The sequence below is a fragment of the Lepidochelys kempii genome, chromosome 7 (genome assembly GCF_965140265.1).
Source record: "Lepidochelys kempii isolate rLepKem1 chromosome 7, rLepKem1.hap2, whole genome shotgun sequence".
NCBI lineage: Eukaryota > Metazoa > Chordata > Testudines > Cheloniidae > Lepidochelys > Lepidochelys kempii.
The window spans coordinates 107,027,049-107,054,861 of NC_133262.1; the positions used below are offsets into that span (position 1 = coordinate 107,027,049).

The following is a 27,813-nucleotide window of genomic DNA, read 5'->3' on the forward strand; positions in this document are numbered from 1 at the left end:
ATGTGTCTCAGTCTGAGAGTGGTGTTCAGGTCCATTCAGTCACTGACTACTTCAGAGACAATTATGACAGTGAATTCTGTCTTGTAGACACTAGCCTATTTGGAATTGGACTGCAACTGCTATACATTAAATAGATAACTGTCAATTTACATAGGGTTTGATACAATGCCTATTGAAGTCAGCTCATCCCCAGCTTACCCTCTGCCCTTTTCAGGGTCCACGAATACAATGAAAAATAGGATTTTGAATTAATACACATCATCTAGCATTTCTACTGTGACAAAGTTCCTTCTCTGCCTTGGTGGGTCTTGAGCTTATTGGCAGATTTGCTTGCCTCAGAGATTCCCGGCAGCCCTCAGTTTGGCCACTTTTGCTAGTGGCTCAAACCTGCCATCCACTCAGCTAACCTCATCGCTGGCCAGCATGGGGGAAACAGAGAACAATCCCCGCAGTCTCTGTGTCCCACCTAGTGGGTCGGGAACAGGCCATATCCCTTTCCAATTTAGGCCTTCCCTTCTGGTGTTTCTCACAGACCAGGTCAACTCCTCCTGTGTCCGATCAGGAGTTGGGGAGATAGGGGGAACCCAGGCCCACCCTCTACACCGGATCTTCCTCCTGAAGCCTGACCACACTTGAACTCTTCAGTCCTTCCGCAGCACGCCTTCTCACTCCCTGATCCTTGTGTGCCTCCCTACTAACTGATGGGAGGTCCTTTTTAAACCAGGTGTCCTGATTTACTTGCCTGCCTGGTGCTATCAGTATGGGGTTACTGCAGAGGGCAGTCCATAGGTCTGTGAAGGCTCTCTCTGCTGCGTCAGACCATCTCACCAGATCAGGTCCACGGGCCTTCACTAGGTCTGACAGAGGGCTTGCCCTTGTGGCAAAATGGGGGATAAATCGTGGGTAATACCCCACCACACCTAGGAATGCCCGGACTTGTTTCTTGCAACTTGGAGGAGGCCAGTTTTGGATGGCCTCTAACTTATTCAGTTGAGGTTTTACCAGACCTTTTCCCACAATGTAGCCAAGATATTTGGCCTCTATAAACCCTATGGCGCACTTGGCAGGGTTTGCTGTAAGGCCAGCTCACCTGAAAGTATCGAGGACTGCCTCCACCTTCTCTAGGTGGGTTTCCCAGTCTGGGATATGAATGACCACATTGTCTAGGTAGGCAGCAGCATAATGATTATGGGGGCATAACAGCTTGTCCATGAGGCACTGGAAGGTAGCTGGGGCCCCATGTAGTCCAAAAGGGAGGACAGTATATTGGAAAAGACCCTTTGGTGTAGAGAATGCAGTCTTTTCCTTTGCATCTTCGGCAAGGGGAATCTGCCAGTACCCCTTTGGCAAGTCTAGGGTAGTCAAGTACCGGGCATTGTCCCAACGGTCCACTAGTTCATCTATTCAAAGTATGGGGTACGCATCAAACTGGGATACCTTATTCAGTTGCCGGAAGTCATTGCAAAACCTTGTGGTGCCATTAGGTTTGGGCACTAACATGATTGGGCTGGACCACTGACTGTGGGATTCTTCAATGATCCCCGACTCCAGCATTTTTTTAAACTTCTGCTTTTATTTCCTCCCTTTTGGCTGCTGGCACCTAGTAGGGCCTCATTGTTACTCTGGCCCCAAGGTTCATGATGATGTGGTGATATGTCTCAGTTGTTCGACCTGGTTTTGTCGAGAACACATCTTGGTTCCGGAAGATCATCTCAGACACCTCATTCTTCTGGTCTGGCGTTAAATTGGGAGACACCCTCACCTGTTCGGAGGATTTGTTTTCCTGGGATAGGTCTTTTCAGACAGCTGTGCATGCCAGGGTTTCAGAACGTTGACATGATATATTTGCTCTTCTTTCCAACATCCTGGTTGTCGCACCTTGTAATTTACCTCCCCTACGGGTTCAGCTATTTCGTACGGTCCTTGCCACTGGGCCAAAAGTTTACTCTCTGTTGTGGGTACCAACACCATTACTCGTTCTCTGGGCTGGAACTGCTGAACTTTGGCTTGGTGATTGTACTGAGCTCATTGGGCCTCTTGTGCCTTCTCTAGGTGTTCCCGCACAATGGGAGTGACCCGTGCAATCCGGTCCCACATTTGTAACACATGCTCAATTACATTCTTCCCCTCATTGGCCTCCTCCTCCCAAATTTCCTTGGCTATGTCCAAGTTGCCTCAGGGGTGGCGCCCATATAATAAGCTCAAAGGGAGAAAACCCAGTTGAGGCCTGAGGTACCTCCCGGATGGCAAACATAACGTATGGTAGTAGGGTGTCCCAATCCTTCCCGTCTCGACTTACCGCCTTCCTTATCATAGCCTTCAGGGTTCAGCTGAACCTTTCTACCAGCCCATCGGTCAGTGGATGATAGACCGAAGTCCTCAGGGTATGTATGTGGAGTAGATCACATAGGTCCCTCATTAGTTTTGACATAAATGGGGTTCCTTGGTCCGTCAGTATCTCCTTTGGTAGCCTCACTCGGGCAAAGATCCCCACTAGCTCTTTGGCTATTGTTTTAGAGGCTGTGTTCCGCAAGGGGACAGCTTCTGGATACCATGTAGCATAATCCAGAATGACAAGTATATATTGGTGGCCCTGGGTAGTCTTCTCTAGGGGTCCCACTAGGTCCATGGCTATTCGCTCAAACATCATGGCTATGATGGGTAGGGGTACCAAAGGTGCTCTCAAGTGGGGACGAGGACTGTGCAGCTGACACTCTGGGCAGGAGGCACAGTATCTCCGCACTTCTTTGTGCACCCCGGGCCAGAAGAACCTTCGTAAGATCTTTGCCAGGATCTTCTCTACCCCTAAATGCCCCCCCAAAACATGGCTATGCGAAAGGCTTAATATAGCCTTCTGGTGTTTGTGAGGCACTAGGAGCTGCTCTACCTTCTGTCCTTGTACTGGTGCAACCCGGTACAGGAGATCCTTTTTTATAATGAAGTAGGGGCTAGGTCCCTGGGTTTTCCCTTCCATGGGAACCCCATCTGTCTCTGTTACCTTCTTCCTAATGTTGTCGTACCTTGGATCTTCAGCTTGCTCCCGTCCGAAATGTTCCCTCCTGGGGCTGGTCTACCCGAGTTCTAGGGGACGGGTCTCTATTGCTTCTGCTGGTTCGGAGGCATTAGGGTTGGGGTCTGGCTCAGGTGTTTCTCCCTCCCGGGTGGCCTCCTTTTCAGCTGCCTGGGTCCGCCTACCCACAAGAGCGACCCTCTGGCTTTGGGTCAGTATTCGGGTTCCCAAAGCCTTAGCTGCCCTTCTTTCCTTTTTCTTCTTTCTGCCCCACTTGGGAGTAGAGAAAATGTCTGGGGAAATTTCGGAGAAAACTGGGAGTTGATAGTCTACCGTGGATGCCTCACTAGCTTCAGGGTCCTCCCCTTTCTCCAATCCCCCTACTCGGAGTAAGTCATCAAATCCTGGAAAGTCCCTCCCTATGAGCACCGGGTAAGGGAGTTTAGACACTACACCTGTTGCTACCTCTGTAGCGTTCCCTTGGATTTCAATTTTTACCGGGATGGTGGGGTAGTAACTAATCATCCCATGAACACATGTCACCCTTGGGCATTTTGCCTGTAGTAACTGACAACATTTCACGAGCTTTTCTGAGATGAGTGTGATGGCGTTCCCCGAATCAATCCGTGCTGTGGTCTCTACTCCATTTAACCTCAGTGGCCTGGTATATTTGTGTGGGGTTAATGCAACCCCCACAATGTGAATTAGGGAGCATGGGTTTTCCTGGTTGCCTAGGTTATGTTGCATAGACTCCTCAGCATTGGGGCACTGTGCAACTATGTGTCCCCCCTCCCCACAAGCGTAACATCTGTATGGGGCCCTAGGCATTCCCTCGTCTCTCGGTTTGGGCAGTCTAACATCACGATCCTCTTCACTCTCAGTGCTTTGACTTTTGGTGGCCTCTGGTGGGCCTTCAGTCCCCCTCTTTTTCCACCTGGGCCTTCCTGAGGGCTCAGTTGACTGAGATCTGGGGGTCGGTGCCACTAGTTAATTCGGGGCACCTCTTCTTTAACTATTTGGGTCAGTTCCCTCGCTGTCCTTTGCCTCTCTACCAGTGAAACAACCTCATCGTAGGTGGAGGGGTTGCTCTGGCTTACCCAGGTGCGAAGGTCTGGCGGTAGTCCTCGCATGTACTGGTCAATGACCAGAATCTCTAGTATCTCTTCTGGACTCTGAGACTCGGTTCGTAACCACTTTCGTGCAAGATGGATGAGGTCATATAATTGGGACCACGGGATTCTGTTTTCCTGATACCTCCACTTCTGATATCACTGGGCCCACACTACGGTCGTTACCCCAGAACTGGCCAGGATCTCTGCTTTCAGATGGGGGTAGTCTGCCCCAGTCTCTTCAGACATATCATAATAGGCCTTCTGGGCCTCCCCACACAAGAATGGGGCGAGGATGCCAGACCACTGTTCTTGGGGCCAAGCCTCCCATATGGCTGGCCTCTCAAAGGCCAGGAGGTATGCCTCTATGTCATCCTCCTGCATCATTTTCTACAGCCAATTGCTGGCCCATATGACCCGTGTCCCATCCTGGCTGCGGTTCAGCTCTGGAAGAGCCTTCACCTGGTTTACCAGTTCCCGCAACATAGCACGGTCTTGAGTGGCCTGGTCCATTAACAAGCAATTGGTCTCCTGCTGCAGCCTCACTGCCTCCTCACTGCTTAGAATAGAATCATAGAATCATAGAATATCAGGGTTGGAAGGGACCTCAGGAGGTCATCTAGTCCAACCCCCTGCTCGAAGCAGGACCAATCCCCAATTAAATGATCCCAGCCAGGGCTTTGTCAAGCCTGACCTCAAAAACTTGTAAGGAGGGAGATTCCACCACCTCCCTAGATAACGCATTCCAGTGTTTCACCACCCTCCTAGTGAAAAAGTTTTTCCTAATATCCAACCTAAATCTCCCTCACTGCAACTTGAGACCATTACTCCTTGTTCTGTCATCTGCTACCACTGAGAACAGTCTAGAGCCATCCTCTTTGGAACCCCCTTTCAGGTAGTTGAAAGCAGCTATCAAATCCCCCCTCATTCTTCTCTTCTGAAGACTATCCCCATGTGTTCCAGTCCCCTAATCATTTGTTTCCCTCTGCTGGACTCTTTCCAATTTTTGCACATCCTTCTTGTAGTGTGGGGCCCAAAACTGGACACAATACTCCAGCTGAGGCCTCACCAGTGTCGAATAGAGGGGAACGATCACGTCCCTCCATCTGCTGGCAATGCCCCTACTTATACATCCCAAAATGCCATTGGCCTTCTTGGCAACAAGGGCACACTATTGACTCATATCAGTGCCATCCATTCTGGTGGGGGAGAAAAAAATAAACCCTCTCCCTCTTTTTTTTTTTTTTTTAAAACCCTCCTTTTTCCACAACGCGGTGCACCTGATCCCACTTTTCACACCAGTGTGACAAAGTTCCTCCTCTGCGCGGGTGGGTCCTGTGCTTATTGGTGGATGTGCTTGCCTCAGAGATTTCCAGCAGCTCTCAGTTTGGCCACTTTTGCTAGTGGCTCAAACCTGCCGTCCACTCAGCTAACCTCATCACTGGCCAGCATGGGGGAAACCGAGAACAATCCCCGCAGTCTCTGTGTCCCATTTAGTGGGTCAGGAACAGGCCAGATCCCTTTCCAATTAAGACCTTCCCTTCTGGTGTTTCTCACAGACCAGGTCAACTCCTCTTGTGTCCGATCAGGAGTTGGAGAATGGGGGGAGCCTGGGCCCACCCTCTACACCGGGTTCCAGCCCAGGGCCCTGTGGATAGCAGCTGTCTACAATGTTCCCTGTATCAGCTGCATGACAGCTACAACTCCCTGGGCTACTTCCCCATGGCCTTCACCCAGCACTTTCTTTATCCCCCTGCAGGATCTTCCTCCTGAAGCCTGATCACACTTGAACTCTTCAGTCCTCCCGCAGCACACCTTCTCACTCCCTGCTCCTTGCATGCCCCCCTACTAACTGATGGGAGGTCCTTTTTAAACCAGGTGTCCTGATTAGTCTGCCTGCCATAATTGATTCTAGAAAGTTCATAATTGGCTCCAGGTGCCTTGATTAGCTTGCCTGTCTTAATTGGTTCTAGCAGGTTCCTAACTGCTCTAGGGCAACCCCTGCTCTGGTCACTCAGGGAACAGAAAACTATTCATCCAGTGGCCAGTATATTTGCCTTCTACCAGACTCCTGTACCCCACCGGTCTGGGTCTGTCACACTACTTTGTCTCATTTATTTAAAATATTTTTCGTTGTCCTAACAAAGAAACTAACTAGACTAACAAATGTAGGTCATCTTCCTTGATTTGTTTTCCCATTTAAAATAGATTACAGATCTGAAAACAGCTGCCATTTTTACAATAAAAAGTACGTGAGTAAAAATACTGGTATCCACTGAGAAACACACCAAAGCCTAGAGACTCCCACCGGACACTTTTGATTTCTTTGTTACATACCTGTTTAAGCAGCAGACCAAATCTCACAGCTTGCATAGAAAAATCTCTCTGCAATGTCATGTCACCACCATTCTCCAGCTGAAGGGAAAGGAAAATATGTCCCATTTGATGAAGTCCATTGATTCAATATATTATATAAAAGAAGCACAAAGCTAGGCACAAAGAACTTATGACTGTTTCTGCTGCTTTCTCAGTGAGGCAATCTTCATAGGAATGAGTATCCTACATTTAAATTGACAATGTATGGTAGATTGTACAGTTTTTCTTCCTAGCAGTTTGGAACAACTGAGCAATTAGTGACATGGGACCCAATTCTCCACTGTTTTGCATCTTGTGTAGTCATTTACACCTGTGCCAAGTGATTGAAAAGTGAGTGTAAAGGGGTACCAAAGCAGAATAGTAGCATTTTGCACCGACTACACAGGAATAAAAATCTACACAAGGTGCAAGACAATGGAGAATCAGGACCATAATCTAAAAAAGATCTTTTTAATGAAGTGGAGTATATTTATGTTGTGGAAAGTTATGATAAAATGTTCTGATTCAAGTTTCTTTGTCATTATTATTTCAGTATTTTCTTTTAGAAGTAGCATTAACTCCCCTACACATTTTTCCCTCCTCAGAAAGTATGCGTTTGAGATATGCAGCTGCTGACCTGGGCAGCCAATTGCAACAAAACTCCTAAGGGAGCGGGAATCAGTGCAAACTAGCAGGACATCCTCAGTCACGGTCCAAGTTCTATGCAGCTGTGCTCTGTCTTCCTCTTCCCATTTTGCAAGGCCATTGACTTCAATGGGAGATGTACCTGCTTACGCCATGTGTGAATTTGTCCCCATCTGCTTATGTGGAAAAAACCCCCACAAATAGCAAAACAATAGAAGTGTCTAAGAAGTTGTTAATGGAAACAGACTCTCTCAGAAAGCGTAGCTGGGTGTTTGTGTATGACAGCATAAAAAACCATCATATTATCCACTATCATGCCTTAAGCTCAGAAGAAAAGATTGCCAAAGCAAAGCAATTTTACATAGGAAAAATTAGACTACAGCCTTTTTTAAGCCAGGGATCATCTGTTATTCCATTTGTACATTACCTGGCCGACACAATGAGGCCTATATCCTAAGTGGGGCCTTGAGGCACTCCCTCAGAACAAAATATAAGAAAACGTCTGAGCTCCAATGAATATATACATATAAACACTTTCAGTTTTTGAACAATGTAGAAGCATACCAACTCACTGCATGGTAATGGTGGGACAGAATCTGTGTCAGCCATGGCAGCGGGAGGAAGTTAATCTGCCGCAAATCCTCCAGATGCTTACCTTTGGGATTTGGGGGGAAAGTTTGACAAATAAAATTGTATTATTAAAAGGAATTAAAGCAGACATATTACAGAGAACAGTTATGGCAATGTGGGAGGATCCGAATATAGAAGTCCACTAAAAATTCATCACCCAGCCTCACTTTTCAGACTCCCCACGTAATTCACGGAAGGGTTGTTGTGCAAATCATCCATAAAAGGAGCTAGGGAGGGGCATTCTGGGGATGGTCTCAGTGGTCAGGGTCATGATACACATGTTCGTGTGCAGACTGACACTTGCATATTAATAGCTCCTGCTTGCATCCAATTGTGCATTTTTTTCATATCCCTACCCTGTGGTAGGATTAATCCACATGGGGTGTATAAGGCTATGAAATTGGCACATGTTAACATGGTCAGCTCCAGGGATTTGGTGCATCTTTAGATAAAATCCAATAAAATGGTATGGAAACAAAAACAATAACATATATATACCACACAGGTAAGTATTTACATTGATTTGGAAGGTTGCTGGGTTCTCAAGATCACCTTATTCACTTGTCCTTCACCCATTGGGTGTACATTTCAAGGGTCAATATTTTTCATATATTTCAGAGAAATCCAATTTTAAACACTGAAATATTGATTTCGGCTCACTTGTAGGAGAGTAGGAGTTTTCACTTTTAACTGTCACTATGCATTCTGCATGTGTGCAAAAGAAGTGTGCCTAGGTAAGATAGGTAGACAGTTGCATAATTCCTTGATATGGGCATGCTCACTTGTGTACATAAATTGGGCTTTTGCACACAGTGAATTACTGTGAGTGTAATTTCAGATGACAGTTTGAAAGTGTGGGCCAATGCTTTGTAGGTCACAAACACACTATAAACTTACTTGAAGTTATTCCATGTAACCGAAGGGATTGAAAAACAGTTATATATCTCTGTCCTGCTTCCCTTTCCAGAAAGGAACACCTCTTGGGTAAACTAAAAACAAAACAAAGTAGCAGAAAACTTAACTTAACCCAACATGATTTCATCTCCACATTCTAAATTTCACTATTTAGGGTTTGTTTTGTGTATGCACCTCTTAACATACCAGCTTTCAGCTGGACTGTATTTGACCCATTCATAAGGCAACTTTTATAGCATAGGAATTAAAAAGTACTGATTTACTTTCCTATCCTCTCACTGTGTTTTTTAAAGTAAAATTGACTTCTTGGAAGTTGTGCTTGGGTACTGATGGTCAGATTTGGATACACATGGTCACCAAATTTCACACATTTAAAGTAAAAAAACAAACAACCCACTTAGTGAGTCTGCTTTTAAAAATGTGCTTCAAATGACTATTACTTCTCAAAAGGAGATGAAAACATTATCATGCAAGTTTCTCAGAACTCATTTGGAAACAGGCTGTCGCTTACTAAAGGCAGATCAAGGCACGGACCAGCCCAAGACGCTCAGATTATTTTTCCATGAGTCAAGAGTTGCTCAAAACAAAAATTTCCCTGCCCATACCAAGCCCATGTTGTTGCACTACGCTCTTACCAGCAACACTGCTGCCAACCTCCTTGCTATAGAAAAAATGACAAATGGTTTGGACAGTTTTTAAAATTTGATTCAGTCTCTCTCTCTCTTTTATTTGTGCCTCATTTCTGAAGCCAGGTGCTCTTAATATCATGAGTTCAGCTGTACAGAGATTGGAAGGTGAGGAAAATGATAACTAATATATGTAAAACATCTCTAAAAATGACCTAAAATAGCTTGACCTAGCATGTGACCATCACAGATGTGATGAACTGGGAAAGTGGTTGCATTGCTTTCTAGGACTATGTGTGACTTTAGTTTCCCTGTTCAGTTATGTATTGTTGCCTGCCCAAACACAGAAAGTTTAATCAAAGGAGGCCGTACATGGGCTGTTGATGGACCAAGCGGGAAAGGTAAAACAAGGACACAGATAAGTCAGCATCATGTACACAGCTTCAAAGGAGATAACAATGGCTGGGCCATCAGCTGTGGGGGAGAAGTTATCTAGCTGGCTCTGTCCAGGCTAGGATGTTTTACTCTTCCCAAGGCTTAGCCTGGAATCAAAGGAGACACAAAAGATCCAAAAACCCTGACTGGCAGAAAGGGAGTGGAGAAATGGTCAGAGATGCTGACCAGGACGTGTTAGTGAAAAAGCTGACATGCTGGGAGGACTCACTGAGGGTATGTCTAAACTGCACTTGAAGTTCAGGCTCTGACTCAGGTTTGAGCCCAACCCCCACTTCTGTCCACACACAAATCAGTCTGACAGGTCAGCAAGTATTCATGACCTGGGTTCTAGGACCCTGCTGGGGTGAGGGTCGCAGCCCGACTCCTGTTGTCACTGAAGTGCAAACCCTGTCATTTTGCAATGTGGACGCAGCTCAAGCCGCAGTCCCAATTAAAAAGTCTGCACAGTGCAGCATAGACTTGTTAGCATGCCTGTGAAACCTGGGTCCAGCAATTGTAAACCCAAGTTTACAACACAGTGTGGGCACTCACTTGCAGGCTTGGATACACTGAGTCCACATGCCTGGGTCCCCAGACCTAGGTTTACAATGCAATGTAGACATACCCTGGAGAGACAGAAGGAGAAGGCTCAGAGATGGGGAAAAAGACAGACGGGCCTGAGCTATAAATGGAGGTTAAATTTAAATAAGGGAATACCATGATAGGTCTTTGTTGTTTTAAATCTACTTCTCCAAGCTCTGTGTACCTTTTAGTCCATAAAAATCACACTTTGTTTGATGAAGCTGTTTCTGACTCACCGCAAACACATACTGTCACAAGCTCCCAGAGAGAAACTATGGTAGGGTCCAGCCCCAGTTGGACCTGCTGAATTAGTCACAGTTAGTATTGGGGGCAAGAAGAGATATAACCTGGAGACACAGACAGAGAGTGGTTGAATTATAGGATCTTGCCCCAAAGAGAAGTGGAGTCATGGGCCTGCCACTTGAAAGGGGCGCACTCGGGGGATGAGAAGAGGGTCTCAGTGGAGCAGCCTACCCAGAGACTGTGACACTATCATTTTTCTTGTTCATCAGCAGTAACATTTGGGGAAACAGCCCAATCTCCATGATGGCTCTTTTTTTTTTTTAATTGCCTGTAAGATTGCTCTAGGGTACATTCATTACAATATTGAAAGTCACAGTTTTCTAAGTGACTTTAAAACTCTGTTTGCAAATGAAACTTCTTGGGGCCAATGGTGGCCCCCGCTGCAGTCCCTATTAATCACTTTAAGGGCACAGAAGGACCATTAATCAGTCTCAAGGGGCTGAAGGAGGATTCCCTCAGCACAGGAGCAGCACAGACCCAACGTAAATGGCCCTGCACTGTCCTTTTCACAACCCCCAGTGTCCTGCTGAAAGCCACAGGGGATATATATATATATATAATGTCTAACAACTTGTGTTATGTAATGATTAATAGGAACTAGGTACTTCAAGATTTCCTTGCCAAGCTGGAAGAATACAGTCCTATGCAGACTGTATCCTAAACAAAGTTGCCAAGTGTTCACTAATCTACCCACATCACTTAGATTATATTTGATAAGACAAAATGCCTTTTCCCCTATATTTCCTTTTATGAGTTGTTGCAGTTGCAAGCAGTGTCCTTCAGACCTGCAGTTGCATGCTTTGCAGTACTGAAGGTTACACTGCTGAAGCAAATCAACATCCGGTAAGAGAAAAAGGCTCTTGCTTTGTTTCTTATGTAATTCACATTTCCTATAGCTTGCTCTCCATCGACATATTTGACAGCAGCCTAACCTTCAGTACTGCAAAGAATGCAACTGCAGGTCTGAAGGACACTGCTTGCAACTGCAAGAACTCATAAAAGGAAGCTTTAAAAGGAAATATCGGTGGTCTGATTCTCAGAGTTGCTTGGCCCCCATAGCTCCCACTTACTTCCAACTGTTGGGTACAATTTTTTTTAAAAATATAATTACAGACAGACTGGAAATGAGTTGTAATTCCTACCATTCATGTTTGTAATCAGTAGAAGTACCTGACCACTACTGAAAAGGTCAGTGCTGACTGGGCTTCCTCTGTTACTGTATCTCAGCTCAGAAAATGATAAAGGAACTTAAAAGGGGTTTTCCCCACTTCTATTTGTTTGGAAGGAGAAACAAGTTGTCTGAGCTACAGTACTGCATATGAGTAGAGTCTACCTAAGTAATAAAGAGGTTAACACACAGCAAATTCATGTAACCATTAGAAGAAATTGTCTTTGTAGCAATTGCTCCCTTTTAGTGTATGAAAGAATAGGTGCTTCATAAAACGTTCTTTTTAACGTACAGTAGGCTCCAGCCTTGCCTGTTTTCTCTGTACAGTCTTTATTTAATAAGGCTAATGGGCTGGGCCCTGAAAGGCATAGCCTCCTTGTAAATTCTCTGCACATTTCAGGATATGAATTAATCAAAATAATAAATGGGCTAAGTCTTGAACTCAGTCAAAATGCCCATTGAAATCTATTAATATAACAGATGGGGAAACAGAGGCACAAAGATTAATGTGTATGTCCAAAAGCATGCAATGAGTCAGTGTGAAAGCCCAGACTAGCACCAAGTTGAAGAATTCCTCTTTCTGCTATAACTCCTTAAACTGTGTGGCACCATAAGGGGGCTAGAAAAGCCTTGGATTAAATTTGGGAAGAATAACTGCAGGTTGTTTACTAGGCCCCCTCCACACACCCCAGGGCCAGGAGGAGGCGCGACCAGGGGTGCTGGAATAATTTTTAAATTGGGGGTGCTGAGAGCCATTAAACAAACTGTAAATCCTGTATATGATGGAAACCACTTCAAGCCAGGGGGTGCTGCAGCCTCCCCCCCGCCCTGCATCCCTAGTTCCAGCACATGCAAGCGCAGCAATAGCAAATGCTGCAACACTGATTCTGGCCAACACTGCTGCTCTCTGGCAGGATAATTTGGGCTGCCTAAACTACTGTGGAGATGAAAGGGGTCAAGCTTAGGGAAAATGAACAGAAGAATCTGACCATTAGAGCAAACTCCAGTCCAGCACTTGGAATGGAACCCAAGATTCCTGAGTCTCACCATTGCTTTGCTATCAGCAAACATCTATGAAACTCACTGGCAAAGTGTCCTATTCTGCTCTAGTGGTAGTTCGTATGCAAGATGACAACCTACTACTGGTATCAGTTACTCCATTAGCTCAAGTAGCAAAGGTCAGTGTGGTGGATCTGAAGGTTCCAACCATGCTGATGAACCATGTGGGGGTCAATATGATGCCATCCCACAGGATGGAATTTCTGGGGGGTTTTCAGGTTGCTTAAAAAAATTAAGAAATTACACACAAAAACCTATGTTAAAAGATAGTTAGCGTTGCAAAGTAAAGCACTCAAAAGTTAGGAAATGCCAGGATTACGGTTGCCTGTGCAACCTTAATCTGGCCCCTTGTGAATATGCATTTTGATAGTCATTAATTACATGATCATATGCTTTTCTCTTCTACAGGACTCCTGACTCATTCAGTGCATAGAATGAACCTGCTCTAGGGATGAATAATGGTTATGTAATAAAGGAGACTGTTGGACCCCTTCATCATTGGTTGCAGAAGTTGGAAATTGTGTTGTGATTCAGGCCGGGGACTGCAGAAAGAAAAGGGATGATCTCATGCTTAAAGAAGTTGAATGTTGTCCTGGAGAAATGGATGTATCCTACCTCTGTCACAGAATTCCTGTGTGATGCTGGGCAAGTTGGTTACACCAAACTTTCCACTTTTTTGAGTACCTGACTTGATATCCTAGGATTTGATTTGCAGAAGTCCTGACCACTCACAACTGCAACTGAAGTAAATGGAAGCGATATTTTGTACATATAAATGGTTATAAAATGCTGAGTAATCTGAAAAAAACAGGTACTAGGTGTCTCACATTGGGCACCCTGGATTACTGAATACTTTTAATGTTCATTTCACAGTGGCTCAGTTCCCCATCTGTAAAATGGGGATAATAGTAACCTCTCACCTCACAAGGGTATTGTGAAGATTAAATACTCTTTGTGAAAAACTCAGATACTATTGTGATGAGAGCCATAGAAAAGCCCATGAGGAATAAAACCCATGATGAAGTTAATAATTCTGTTTTCAGTGCACGATTTGGATAGTGTGCAGTAAATAAAGCTGGGGGCCACACAGCAAAGAATGCGGATAAAACAAAAAAATTGTAAACCTGATCACTAAGAGAGGACCGTCCATTCTGTGCATTGAATGAGGCATGGGCCTTGTGGAAAATGTGGTATGTGATCTTGCAATTAAAGACTATCATATTGCATAAGGGAGTGAAATTGAGATGGAAGACAACTTTAATTCTTTCATTTCCTAACTTGAGTGCTTGACTTTAAAACAACATCAAGTACTCCTGGGCTAAGTTCCCTGCAAGCTGCACAGGCGCACAGTAGCCTATTTAGCGCCACACAGGCACTAAGGAAACCCGCCCGGAGACCTGCCATGGCCAGGGGAGGGACATCCCTCTCCCCCGGCCCCAACCTAGGCCAGCCCCCAACCTGCCGCGGCCGAGGCGGCCTGGACTCAGTCAAGGCCGGGGCGGCCCGGCCTTGCCCCAGGTGTGGCTGGGGCAGGGTGGCCCAGCCTCAGGCATGTCTGGGGCAGTGCAGCCTGGCCTGGACCCCACTGTGGCCGGGGCACCCCTCCCCCAGCCCGAACCCAGCTCTGGCCCAGACCTGGTGGGACTGGGAGAGGGGCGCCTTTCCTGCAGCCCCAGCCTTGGAGTTGCCCCTACAAGTGCTGCTGTGGGGAGAGAGAGCTGGGGGGAGTCCTCTCTCCCCACCGTAGCCCCAGAGTACCCTCCTGCACCCCAAACCCCTCATCCCCAGCCCCACCACAGAGCCTACTCCCCCAGCCAGAGCCTTCACACCCCTGTACCCCAACCCTCTGCCCCAACCCTGAGCTCCCTCCCACATGCTGAATCCCTCGGCCCCACCTCCACCACATGAATTTTGCTATGTGCACCAATATGAAGGTATTGTGTCACACATCACCTCCATATTGGCACACATAACAAAATTCATTCTGCACATGGGTGGGAAAAATGAGAGGGAACACTGCTCCTGGGGAATTCTGCACCAAAATATTAAAAATTCTGTGCACAATATTTTAAAATTCTGCATATTTTGTCATAACAACACAATATAAGCACTCCAGTTTCAATTATTTTGGTAATTTATTTTAAAATACCTGTCAACAAGTATGTCAACAATACAGACAACAGCAAAAAAGATTCCCCCAGGAGCAGAGAGTTAAAGAAACCCCTTTGACAACCTAGTTCCAGTTGGGGGAGGGGTGCTGGAGGGGGCTGTGTGGGTTCCCCAGAGCCCAGACACCTGCACTCCCATCCCCCCAGAGCCGAGCCACAGGGCACCCCCGGCCCAGACACCAGCACTCTTCTCCCACTACAGCCCAGTTGCGGGGTACCTTCTGACCCACCCACCAGCACCCCACTCCCCCCAGCCTCCAGCACCCCCAGAGCCTTTACTCCCCCCAACTTCTTTACTGTCCCACCATGGAACATGGCTTGGTGCGGCCCTGCCCTTCCTCACCCTTTGCCAGAGCTGGGTCTCCCAGACTCTCTCTTGTCCCTGGGAGACTGAGGATCAAGCAGACCATCCAGCCTCCAGCCCTGCCAGGCTGGGTGCTCCAGTCCCTGTGAGCTGGCCTCTGCTGAGTCCAGCAGTCCCTAGTGGAATCCAGCAGTTCTGTGGGGGAAGCAGGGAATTCTGCGAAATTCTGAATTGCGCAGTGGTACAGAATTCCCTGAGGAGTAATAAGGTTACAATAGGGGTTTTTTGTGTGTAATATAATATCTAAAGTGTCCAATGCTGCATTTATAGCAAACCTGCTTATAATCAACAATTGGCTTTACCCAAGGAAACCAAATGTGAAAAATCTGTATTTTTCCCAGTATTTAACAGTGGACAAAAAGTCAGAGTAGAGCAGCAAATGTATATGCTTTTATACATATTACTAATGCTCTGAAAAGGAAGTGGAAGGTAGTTCGCCTTTGTTCAGGAGTGAGGCAGAGAAGTCAAATTTCATTTCCTGAAAAATCACTTGCACAAGCTATATATAGTTTTACTCCTAAAGCATGGTTGAATAATTTATCATTTTATAGTACATTCTAGAGCTGGGTGAAATATCTGATGCAAAATGTAAAAGATGCAAAATGGGCTTGCTCCTGATTTAATGAAACTCCCTTACCCAGGTAGAGCAGATCCTCAGAATAGCTGAGCTCTGCTCAGCACAGCATTTGAGGGTGGGGAAAGGTCATTTAAAGTTATCCTTGCAATCTCCCATTTGTGGTAATGCAGCCTCAGGACTAGTTCTCACTTATGCTGGCTGTTAATAACACCTAAGCGTCTTGTGCTGCAGGGATAACCCCTGACATGTCCTCCATATTGAGGGGGGGTGGAGGGCCAACTATGCTGCACCCTGGGAAATTCCTGGCTGTCGTATTTGGGCACAAAAATTATTGAAATTAGGCACAAAATATTTTGCATTATCTGATTATCAGCAAAATATACACAGTGAATTTGAAATGTGAGTTTTGAACTGGAATTATGCACATGGCTGAAGTCACAAGGTATTCCTTCTATTTTCTGATTGGCCGAGTCATTCCATGTGCTGAGAAGCCCATTTTGATTTTTCTCAGCAGGAGGGGCTGCAATGCATGTGTTTTTGACATGCTAGTGAGAAAAAATGAGCATGTCTTCCATAGGCCTGAACAGTGAAGGCCACAAGGTCTTGTGGGGCATGTCGATATCCCAAAACTTCTTCAGTTGGCTGCAGTAGTAGGGAGAAGCTCTGTGCTGTTTCCTGCTGTAACCCTCGGAGGCAGACCACTTATTTCCTCTCCACCAAAGCCATTATGGAGTGAGGGGCAGCAGACCTAAGACACAGAAGAGACCCTGCTATCTGCTAAAATCACCAGAGATGGAAGAAGGTAAGACGGCAACACAAAGTAAGAAAACAGGAGCTGAGTTGTGAAGGGATTGGGGAAGGGTGCTAAAATGCTGGCATAGAATCATAGAAGATTAGGGTTAGAAGAGACCTCAGGAGGTCATCTAGTCCAACCCCCTGCTCAAAGCAGGACCAACCCCAACTAAATCATCCCAGCCAGGGCTTTGTCAAGCTGGGCCTTAAAAACCTCTAAGGATGGAAATTCCACCATCTCCCTAGGTAACCCATTCCAGTGCTTCACCACCCTCCTAGTGAAATAGTTTTTCCTAATATCCAACCTAGACCTCCTCCACTGCAACTTGAGACCATTGCTCCTTGTTCTGTCATCTGCCACCACTGAGAACAGCCTAGCTCCATCCTCTTTGGAACCCCCCCTTCACGTAATTGAAGGCTGCTATCAAATCCCCCGTCACTCTTCTGCAGACTAAATAACCCCAGTTCCCTCAGCCTCTCCTCATAAATCACATGCCCCAACCCCTTAATCATTTTTGTTCCCTCCACTGGACTCTCTCCAATTTGTCCACATCCTTTCTGTAGTGGGGGGACCCAAAACTGGACGCAGTACTCCAGATGTGGCCTCACCAGTGCTGAATAGAGGGGAATAATCACTTCCCTCAATCTGCTGGCAATGTCTCTACTAATACAGCCCAATATGCCGCTAGTCTTCTTGGCAACAAGGGCACACTGTTGACTCATATCCAGTTTCTCGTCCACTGTAATCCCCAAATCCTTTTCTGCAGAACTGCTGCTTAGCCAGTCGGTCCCCAGCCTGTAGCAGTGCATGGGATTCTTCTGTCCTAAGTGCAGGACTCTGCACTTGTCCTTGCTGAACCTCATCAGATTTCTTTTGGCCCAATCCGCCAATTTGTCTAGGTCACTCTGGACCCTATCCCTACCCTCCAACATATCTACCTCTCCCCCAGCTTAGAGTCTGTGACATTATGAGTGTAATATAATATCTCATTGAAAGGTGTCAGGGTCAGAAGCAGTTAATTAACTCACGGACTGACCTGACCCATGGCGGAATTTTAAAGACTGGTTAGGAAGATATGTAAATGAATAGAGCTTTGAAATGCAAGCCTGTATTGTTAGAGATAGAAGGGTAGATGTTTGCTCAGGTCTTGTGATGTAAGCAAACAAGTCTTGTCTCTTGCTATAGCTTTGATTCAAAGATCAAAAAAGGAGAATTAACATTTAAGAAGACACTTGAGTGAAATAGCATTATTGTCAATATATCTCTTTGAAGGTTGTGGTAACCTGTAGCTGAACTGTTTAATGGGTAAATTACCCTGTACTAATTGCCTTGATGTTTAGGAGAAGGAAAGTTAAGCCTGTTGTTTTCTCAGGCTAAAAGGCTGCTGGAAATGTATGAAAACCTTGCGACACGATCCTTCTTCATCTCAGATCTGCTTTGGGTTTCAAGAGGGGGAAACCTTAAGCCATAAGGATTGAGATCCCCAGTCACTGACTGGAGTCACCCTGAATATGGGCACTAGACTGTAACCTGTGGACTATTTCTAAAAGGACTTTTGGCAACTACAAGCTCATCTCTGCTATGTATCTGAACCTCAAGAATTGAATTCAAGTCTGTATGTATATTGATCTTTTAACCAAAACGCTCCCTCTTTTCTTTTAAAATAAATTTTGGCTTAGTTAATAAGAATTGACTATAAGTGTTTATTTTGGGTAAGATCTAAGTTATCATTTGACCTGGGTCTGGAGCTTGGTCCTTTGGGATCAGGAGAACCTTTTCTTTTATATGATGAAATAAGAATTTCAGCATTTATCATCATATGTTTGACATGTGTGTCTGGATGGAGGCCTGAGGCTGGGTACTTTAAGGGAACTGCATTATTTGGACTTCTGAGTAACCTGTGAGGTACTACAGAAGCTGTTTTGTGCTGGCTTGGTAAATCTAAGTATCAGAATATTCACCAGCGTTTGGGATTTGTTTGCCCCGTTCTGTTTGCAGTTCACCCTGATTGAGTGACCTCAGCTGGCTCCCATGGGCAGCACCATCATAGAGTCATCTGCAAACTTGCTGAGGGTGCAATCGATCCCATCATCAAGATCATTAATGAAGAAGTGGAACAAAACCGGCCCCAGGACCGACCTCTGGGGCACGCCGCTTGATCCTGGGTGTTCTCCAGTTTCATACTGGAGCACTGAGCAATCATACCGCTCTCTTACATACAGTACAACTCCTCCACCTTTTCTCCCCAGCCTGTCCTTCCTGAACAGTTTATACCGATCCATGACAGTGCTCCAGTCATGTGAGTTACCCTACCAAGTCTCTGACATGTTCAGTGGTGACCACTGTGCATATGTGTACGTGACCACTGAAACAGCTTTGGGGAGGAAACTTGGGGAGAAAAAAAGTAACACTATACAGGTGTAAAATCTTTTTTCTTTCTTGCCAACAATGTATAAAAGATTTTTTTTCAAATATTTTACCAACTCTGTTCTAGGTTTCAAAAGTATGACGTGTTGGGTATACTGGGCTTTTCACATCATCATATTACAAAGGGAAAAATAAAAACGACCCCAAAGCCTCAAAAGAAAACTAAACCAAATAGTGAAAATTTTCACTAAAAAAATGCTTGACTTCAGCAGTCTTATTCAATCTTAACTTCCTTTCACAGAGATTAAGCTTGTTCTTTACAGGTGCTCTGATACTATGGTGATGGACATCCCAGAAATATTTTAGACGGATGGATGGGAATTTTGTCATTCCCTTCAGTGGGGTCAAGATTGTACCCTTAAGGTTTGATTCTCCACTACATCGTACCATAAATAAACAGTTGTGCACATGCCTTGTTGCTGTAAAGTGGACATTAAAACTTTCCCCTACTGCCATGAAGTAGTTCTACACCTCTAAGGAGAGACTCCATTTGTTCAAAGTCCTACTTGCTGAGAGCCAAAGTACAAGTTCCAAAAAGGACACGGCCTACCTAAAACTGGGTGTTAGTAGATATAGTTCTTATACTAATTGCACATACCCTATTGCTGACCCTAAGCATTCAAAAATCATGAGTCAGGCCCCCAAACTCATGAGATTGTCTTAAAAATCATGAGAGTTCACAAAAATAATTTGGTTTCAGAGTAACAGCCGTGTTAGTCTGTATTCGCAAAAAGAAAAGGAGGACTTGTGGCACCGTAGAGACTAACCAATTTATTTGAGCATGAGCTTTCGTGAGCTACAGCTCACTTCATAATTTGGGCGTTCTTTGTATTTACCTTCTGTTTTCTGAGCCTTAGGGTACACTTGGTTCAGGTTTTCAGGCTTTTCTCTGTAATCATGAAGTCTAAAAAAGTAACTTTCTTTTTTTTTTTTTTTTAAGAATGAGGTTCTCACATCACTTGCCCTCAGGAGCTAGAGCTTTAACAACATATCAAATATTGTGAGATATACAATAAAGTTGTGAGACCTAGCAACAGATATATATTGCTAAATCCTGCCCTATGTTGTGTATCCTCTTCCTTCCTTGTCTATGTGTGCAATAGCATAGCAAAGATAAATTCTCTACCCTTCTTTTGAACAGAAAGCCTGCAATTACCAGCGTGGCCTCAGAGGACTGAATCAGAAATTCCAACTGTAATTTAAAAAAATATACATCTTCAAACCCAGTTTATGGTAGGAAGCATTACTTAATCTTTTGAATTTATAGGATTACTGGGATAAAAACATTGTTCAAATTTCCCTTTCCTCAAGAGGAAGCATTGTTTTCATGACAATTTTAGTTTTTCCTTTTTTGTATGTAAAAACACCCCACACCACTGTTGCATATAATTTAATTCTGGGAAATTGACTCTCCTCTCTTTCCCTCCTAACCCCCTGCCAGGTGACTGCTACCATGAAAGAGACTTTTTGGGCTCAGATGTGTCATGTATCCTGCAGTAATTAATAAAATCACTGGCTTTTCCTAAGCATCTGGCAAGGAGTCATTGCATAGGTTAAGAGCTGTCTACACTCAGTCTAGTTCAAAATTAATAAATCTGAAGGATTTAAAAAGCTATTCATCATTTTCTAATTTGTTTTTATTGGCTAAAATGCTAGAGTGAGTTCTATCCAAACAAATTAGGCAGCTGCATCTGTTTCATAACAGAATAAAATGTCAACATCTCATTTTAGAAAATGACTTTCAAGTGGCGTAGACAACACATTCAGGACTGGATGCTGATCTCACTTTCACTGGCATAAATAAAAGGTATGATCCGTTGGTTCTATTTATTAAGTTATGAGAGTAAATGAGATTGGCACGAGGCTCTTAGTTTTCTCCACTGTGTTGTTTCCCCTACCGTACCTGTTGTTTGCTCACCGTACCCATAGACTGGGCTAGATCCTTAGCTGGCATAGTAGCACATAAGTCGATGGAGGCAGACTCATTTACACTAGATGAAGTACTAGCTCTTTGAGCCAAATATTCTTTAATATACGGAGGCAGGAATTTTCAATATAATGTTTTTAAACTTTGTTTTTATAATTGTCAAGGCTCTTCTTCAGCTGCCCAGTGAGCAGTGCTGCCTCGCCTGTTTTCACAGTCTCAGTCACACAAACACACCCCCTGTTTCTTTTCCGTTACATGCACCTTTAATCCTCTGTTTCCCAATAGGACAGGACATAGCACAGGTATACAGTAGGAGGAGCCTTCCGTACATCTTCTCGCCTCCACCCAAGCTAACCCTCTGAGCTTCTCCTTACCTCCTATTCCTCCCAATTACATAGGGCTAATCTTCACTAGGGGCTAAATCGGTGCTGAGGCAGCGGCATCGATTCAGCGGGTCTGGGGAAGACGTGAGCACTCTCCCGTCAATTTAATTAATCCACCTCAAGCTATGTCAATGGGAGAGCGTCTCCCATCCACATAGTGTGGTGTAGTCACCGCTTTAAATCACTTTTAAACTTACGTAACATAACAAGCGTAACTTACATCGACTTACAGCATTAGTGTAGACAAAGCCATATGCTCCCCTTAACTGCTGGGCTAATGAGACAATTAGCTCAGTAACCACCAAGTGAAACACTAGAAACAATTAGAAAAAAATTAGAAATCCCCACTAGAAACAATTGATGGGCTTCAATTAAGTCTGCAGCCTTCTCTGTGCTGCAGCAACTTGAGTGCCCAGGGTGCTACAGCTAGCATAGTACTGTCACAATAATACATGTCAAACACAGGCCTGACTTTAAAACCAGCATTCCATTTTGCACTTGTATCTAATTAAGGGTAGAAATTCACAGATGAAATGAATTGCAGGAGTAACTGATCGTCATTGGATAAGTACCTCCTGATCTGAATACATATCAGGAGACATCTGAGAGACATAATTTTTCTCATGATTCTGCAGTTATTTGTAGGTGCAAAAGGAGGGTGGGTGGGTCAGTGTTTTATACCAGGTCCCAGACTAACCTTGGCTGCCCTGAACAGAGGATGGGTAACAGTTGTGGAAACTATAACTCTGATCCTGCAAAGAGATGCACATCATGACCTCATAGAGTTCCACTGACTTCAGTGGAAGTTTATATTTACATAGGATGTGGTGAACTGGGACCTATATAAATATGTGTGTAACAACGTCTAGAATACCTGTACCTACCACTATGAGTGGAAACTATAATAAAGCACCTTCCAATTACTACATTAAATACCCCCTAAAAAACACTGCTAATGTGAAAGTTTTTACATATTGCTCTTCTCTTCTGCTACTCTTAGCATTTATTTATTTATTTGTAGCCTGTGCATGTTTTTCCACTGTCTTGTGATATAAGTCTCCTTGTTGCTTCTAGGTTTTTGGCTCCTGTTGTTGCATCAGGGTTTGGTTGCAAAGTCTGGCCACATTTGATCTTCCTGAGATCTGGAACTTTTTTTTTTAATTAGAACCTGAACCTGACAGCCCTTCGTGCCCAGTATAACTGTATGTGCATTATTTGATCTTAAAACTACAATAAATACATCATGTTCTCTCTCAAAATGTCATAGATATCAATATCGTAGCATAAAAATCCAAATGCATAAAGAATGCTCTGATGAGACAGTGATTTAAATTCAAAATATACATTTAAATCCACTCAGAATACAGTTTGAGGATTAAATTAATCAAATAAATAGGCCTGTTAAAATGTAAAATCCATGCTAAAAGTAAAACATATATGTATATATTAATGTAGGTGACATAACAGAGAAAACTCTTAGCTTATTAAAAACTTCGTATTTAGCACCTTCAATCATTTTAATCATGCATGACCCACTAACATTTTTACACAAACACATCTCAGGTCAAACTAGTAAATAATGAAATCATCCACAATTTCAGCTCATTTCCTATCTCTCACTGCAAAAATGTTGATTCCAGGCATGGAAGTGCAACTCTGAGCCAAAAAGTAATTACTTTATGGTGTTCATGACTCATAGGAAATAATGTCTCATGAGGATCATCTTTAAAAAAATCCCTAAATATACTGGTTTTAAACAAGAACGCTAGCAAACTAAGGAAAAGGGGTCAGGTTCTGCCCTGTGCTTGACCTCGGTATCCTGCCCTTGTGGCTCCCACAGAATCCTCCTGTCCCAGGAGTGTTCACCATCCAGCACTGAATTGACACAATGGCTCTATCCCAGAACCCCATGGAGTTTTTGATGCAAGAGCATATCAAAGGTGGCCCAGGAGATAGGAGAGGAAGGGACATGTGGCCAGAGCACACTGTGCTCCAGCTAATGGCCTCTTGAGGGCTAACACAAGCCAGTGCAACTTGGAGAAGCCCAGTTCAGAATTCAGGAGGCCTTCCCAGACCACTTCCTACCTTGCCCTGTGGTGGGCCTTTGCCTCAGTCTCTTCCCCGGCTCACAGTCTATCAACTCTATTCTCTCTATTCTTCTTCCACCAGCTCACCTCAGGGCTTCTTAGCCCTTTCTGCTATCCAGCTGGTTCTGCTGGAGAAGAGTTTTCTCCAAATCCCTCTCATGCACTGCCGGACTCATAATGTTGATTGAAAGGATTTCTTTTTACTCAGACCTTCACTCTGTTACCTGCTAAAGTACTTTAGGATTTTTTCATGAGATGGTATTATCTGAACCCTTGGGTTTAGCTGTAGGTAGGTCCAACAAAGAGTTGTTTTCAGGAGGTAGAATTCATTGTATGTAAACAACCTGCCAAGAAGAAATGATATATGAATAATAGGTTGGTATGGATTGCTTGTATTGTCATCTAAGGAAAAGAATAAATACCAGAGATTACTTAAAATTACAATTGAAGAGCATCAGGAGTGGATTTATAGATTAGGCTTCTAGAGATATTTGGAAAATAACAATACTTCACAATTAAACTGAATTTTGCTGCATAAGAATTACTGTAGATCAGTCTAATGACCTATTTGCTCCCAGTATGAGATAGTAGTCAGTGCCCGATGCATCAAGGTAAGGCATCAGACTTGCATAATTCACTTACCGTTGGATGATATTCAACTTGGTGCAATAGGTCCATTACAGTTAAGGCTAAAGTCATCTTTCAAATCTTTTCTACCAGCGGGAGGGGGTCTCCCCTCTTGTCCCATATTGTTAGTGTGAAAGATGGTGATGGGGCCAGGCTGACTCACTGTCAATAATGCCATCATACAGAAGGGTTGCACTATTCCAACCTATCAAACTCACAGATTTCTCGCAGGCTAAGAAAACAGAATTTGCCTCTACAGCATTTCAGCATGCTTCCCCTCTGTAAAGCTGACTTCCTCAGGCTATATGCAAGAAAAGTGAATTTCACTCTTTGTATGATAGTACAATATCATGGAGCAGGGTGACTGTTGGGGAACGGGGGGGTGGGGGAGGGGGAGAGAGAGAGACAGTGAAAATTTCCTTCCCAGTATTCTGTGTTGTCCTTTTTATTGGAATTCTCTAATTAAATCACCCTAGAACACAAGTGGGCACAAAATACCTGAGTTCCAGTTCAATACACAGCTCAATCAGACCCGCCTATTAAAATCAAATACCTATCACATTATATTATTCACAACTGTATCCTTCCAGTTATTGGGAAATTGTTACTTTCCTGAATTATTAAGACATGTTTTCCTCTGTCATAAATATAAAGGGAAGGGTAAACCCCTTTGAAATCCCTCCTGGCCAGGGGAAAGCTCCTCTCACCTGTAAAGGGTTAAGAAGCTAAAGGTAACCTCGCTGGCACCTGACCAAAATGACCAATGAGGAGACAAGATACTTTCAAAAGCTGGGAGGAGGGAGAGAAACAAAGGGTCTGTGTCTGTCTGTAGTCGTCTTGGCCAGGGACAGAACAGGAATGGAGTCTTAGAACTTTTAGTAAGTAATCTAGCTAGGTATGTGTTAGATTATGATTTCTTTAAATGGCTGAGAAAAGAATTGTGCTGAATAGAATAACTATTTCTGTCTGTGTATCTTTTTTGTAACTTAAGGTTTTGCCTAGAGGGGTTCTCTATGTTTTTGAATCTAATTACCCTGTAAGATATCTACCATCCTGATTTTACAGGGGGGATTTCTTTATTTCTATTTACTTCTATTTTTTATTAAAAGTCTTCTTGTAAAACACTGAATGCTTTTTCATTGTTCTCAGATCCAAGGGTTTGGGTCTGTGGTCACCTATGCAAATTGGTGAGGCTTTTTATCCAACATTTCCCAGGAAAGGGGGAGTGCAAGTGTTGGGAGGATTGTTCAGTGTTCTTAAGATCCAAGGGTCTGGGTCTGTAGTCACCTAGGCAAATTGGTGAGGCTTTTTACCAAACCTTGTCCAGGAAGTGGGGTGCAAGGTTTTGGGAAGTATTTTGGGGGGAAGGACGCGTCCAAACAGCTCTTCCCCAGTAACCAGTATTAGTTTGGTGGTGGTAGCGGCCAGCCCAAGGTGTAATATTTTGTACCTTGGGGAAGTTTTGACCTAAGCTGGTAAAGATAAGCTTAGGAGGTTTTCATGCAGGTCCCCACATCTGTACCCTAGAGTTCAGAGTGGGGGAGGAACCGTGACATCCTCCATGGAAGCAATTTGTTTCTATTTTATGCATAAAGTGCCTGAGCATTAGGGAGGGGCAGGGTGTGGTGGCAGATGTTTTGAGCATTAGAAGGAAAAAAGAAATAGCTGGCTTTGTGAGGAGTCATAGCGTGAGAACCACAAAGTAACTTGCCTACTGGGCATAAGAGTATCAGATCTGATAAAGAAGACTGACAACTTGGAAGAGAGTGTAGAGAATGAGCTGCAGTTGTGGCGTGTGTTAGTGCCAGAGATGTAGGGAAATATAGGTGAGAGGTCTTGGAAGCTAAAGCGAGACGGGTCAGTATTGTAGGAGGAGTAAGGCTACGTATTCTGTATTCCATACACAGCGCTAACTAAGCATCTGGAATCCAGGCAGCTCAAATGCATGGTTGAAAAGATATTACAGAAAGGAGAGTCTCAAGTTACAGGAAAAGGAGAATCTTTCATTCATCAGGCCATTTTTGTTATAACATGAACCTAGAGACACTAAGCAGTGGAGTGATATCTTCTCATTTCACATACATAGGACACCAAACCATCATTAGATATCCTGCGGACAGGTACATACCAGGAGATAGAAAGCTCCTTATCACATAAACCCAAACTAATTTGTCCCCTACAATGAGTAGACTATGGCATTATTTGCTTATTTTTAATTGGAAGATCATTAGACTTTATTCCTCACTTCTCTTCATAATAGCAATTACCAGGTGAGATTCTGGTCCAGAGAAATAACACACAAGGGAAATATGCCCATCTACATAAGATAGAGGAGGTTTTAGGAGCAAAGAGTTTAGCACACCAGACTGTTCATGTTCTGAACCTTTAGCCAATCCACAAGTTGTTTTGAAATGAAACTAATATTAACCTCACCAGAAGTTTTCTATTTTATGGCCATCATAATTTTTCTCTGACAAACACCTCAACATAGCAGATATTCTGTGCAACAACACAGTATTTCCAGGCCTGTAAGAATGCTTTTAAATCTGAAGGGAAAGTCTTAGTTATCATCTTGAACTGCATGCTCAATAGGTATTTTCCTTTACGGGTTAAGGCAACAAAGTAATATAGATTAGAAAGATTCACTGAGGACTTGATTCATTGTGGATAGGTATACATTGTGGCTCGTGCATAGGGAGTAAATAATATTTGCATGTCCAGAAACAATGAACAGCACATCAGTCTGACCTGGGAGATCTGAGCACTTTCTGCAGCAGTTCTTGTGGAAGTTTCCGTAGATGGATCTGAGAGCTAAGCTGAGGAACAAGGTTCACCTCTAGCCACCTTTCGCAGTCTGTTACCAGTGTTTCCTGTTTGTACTGTTTAAAAAACACCAAAAGAGAGAATAGAAAGAAATCTATAAACCCTGGGTACCACCTTGTGGTCAAAACTGGTAGTATTCAAGCTCAAACACAGAGCCAACCAAAAGATTGGAATAAAATGCGTTTTTTCACTGAAATGTTAAACCTTCAACTATATGTCTGTATATCACTCTGCATTCAATTAATGTTATCTTACACTTTTTTTTTACCATATTGCTCACAATCATTAGGATCTGGCCTGTTTCAAATTGAGATGGAAATTGTTTTAAAAGTTCAAAAGCCAAAGAAAAATCATCCTTTTGGGGAAAAATTTCATAGCTCAGATCATGTTGTTCATTGGAATATTAAAATATTAATTAGATGGTGAACTACTCAACATTTACATTTAGATCCAACAACCTAAACTAGGTGTTACATTTCATATCATAATTCCCAGAGACTGTTGATAGCCATATAATGTATTATAAATGTAAATAAATACCAAATATGGTGTTGCAAACAAGTCTGCACACCTGAAAGAATTTACTAATAGGAATCTAGAACCTTTAAGACAGTTTGAACTTTCTCTGGTCTGAGATATAACTTGAAGCAACCTTGCTACTCAAGTGAATTTTTTTTTAAACTTCAGTAGCATTTCTAGCTCACCTTGCAAGCAGCACAATAATAGCTACAAATATTGGCTGAGCAAATTCCACTCTTCATAATGGACACACACCTAGCACAAAGAAATAACTAGTTTTA

General features: G+C 43.8%; 1 protein-coding gene across 1 annotated transcript in view; it reads right to left on the reverse strand.

Moving 5' to 3' along the window:
- The window catches only part of BTBD16 (BTB domain containing 16), a 55,125-nt gene that overhangs the window by 12,841 nt on the left and 14,471 nt on the right, over positions 1 to 27,813 (reverse strand). The window contains exons 9-14 of the mRNA XM_073354782.1: positions 27,718 to 27,787; positions 26,939 to 27,069; positions 23,788 to 23,907; positions 8,647 to 8,738; positions 7,692 to 7,774; positions 6,457 to 6,534 (exon numbers count right to left, since the gene is read on the reverse strand). Of these exons, the coding sequence (XP_073210883.1) occupies positions 6,457 to 6,534; positions 7,692 to 7,774; positions 8,647 to 8,738; positions 23,788 to 23,907; positions 26,939 to 27,069; positions 27,718 to 27,787 (574 nt within the window). The remainder of the gene's footprint in view (positions 1 to 6,456; positions 6,535 to 7,691; positions 7,775 to 8,646; positions 8,739 to 23,787; positions 23,908 to 26,938; positions 27,070 to 27,717; positions 27,788 to 27,813) is intronic.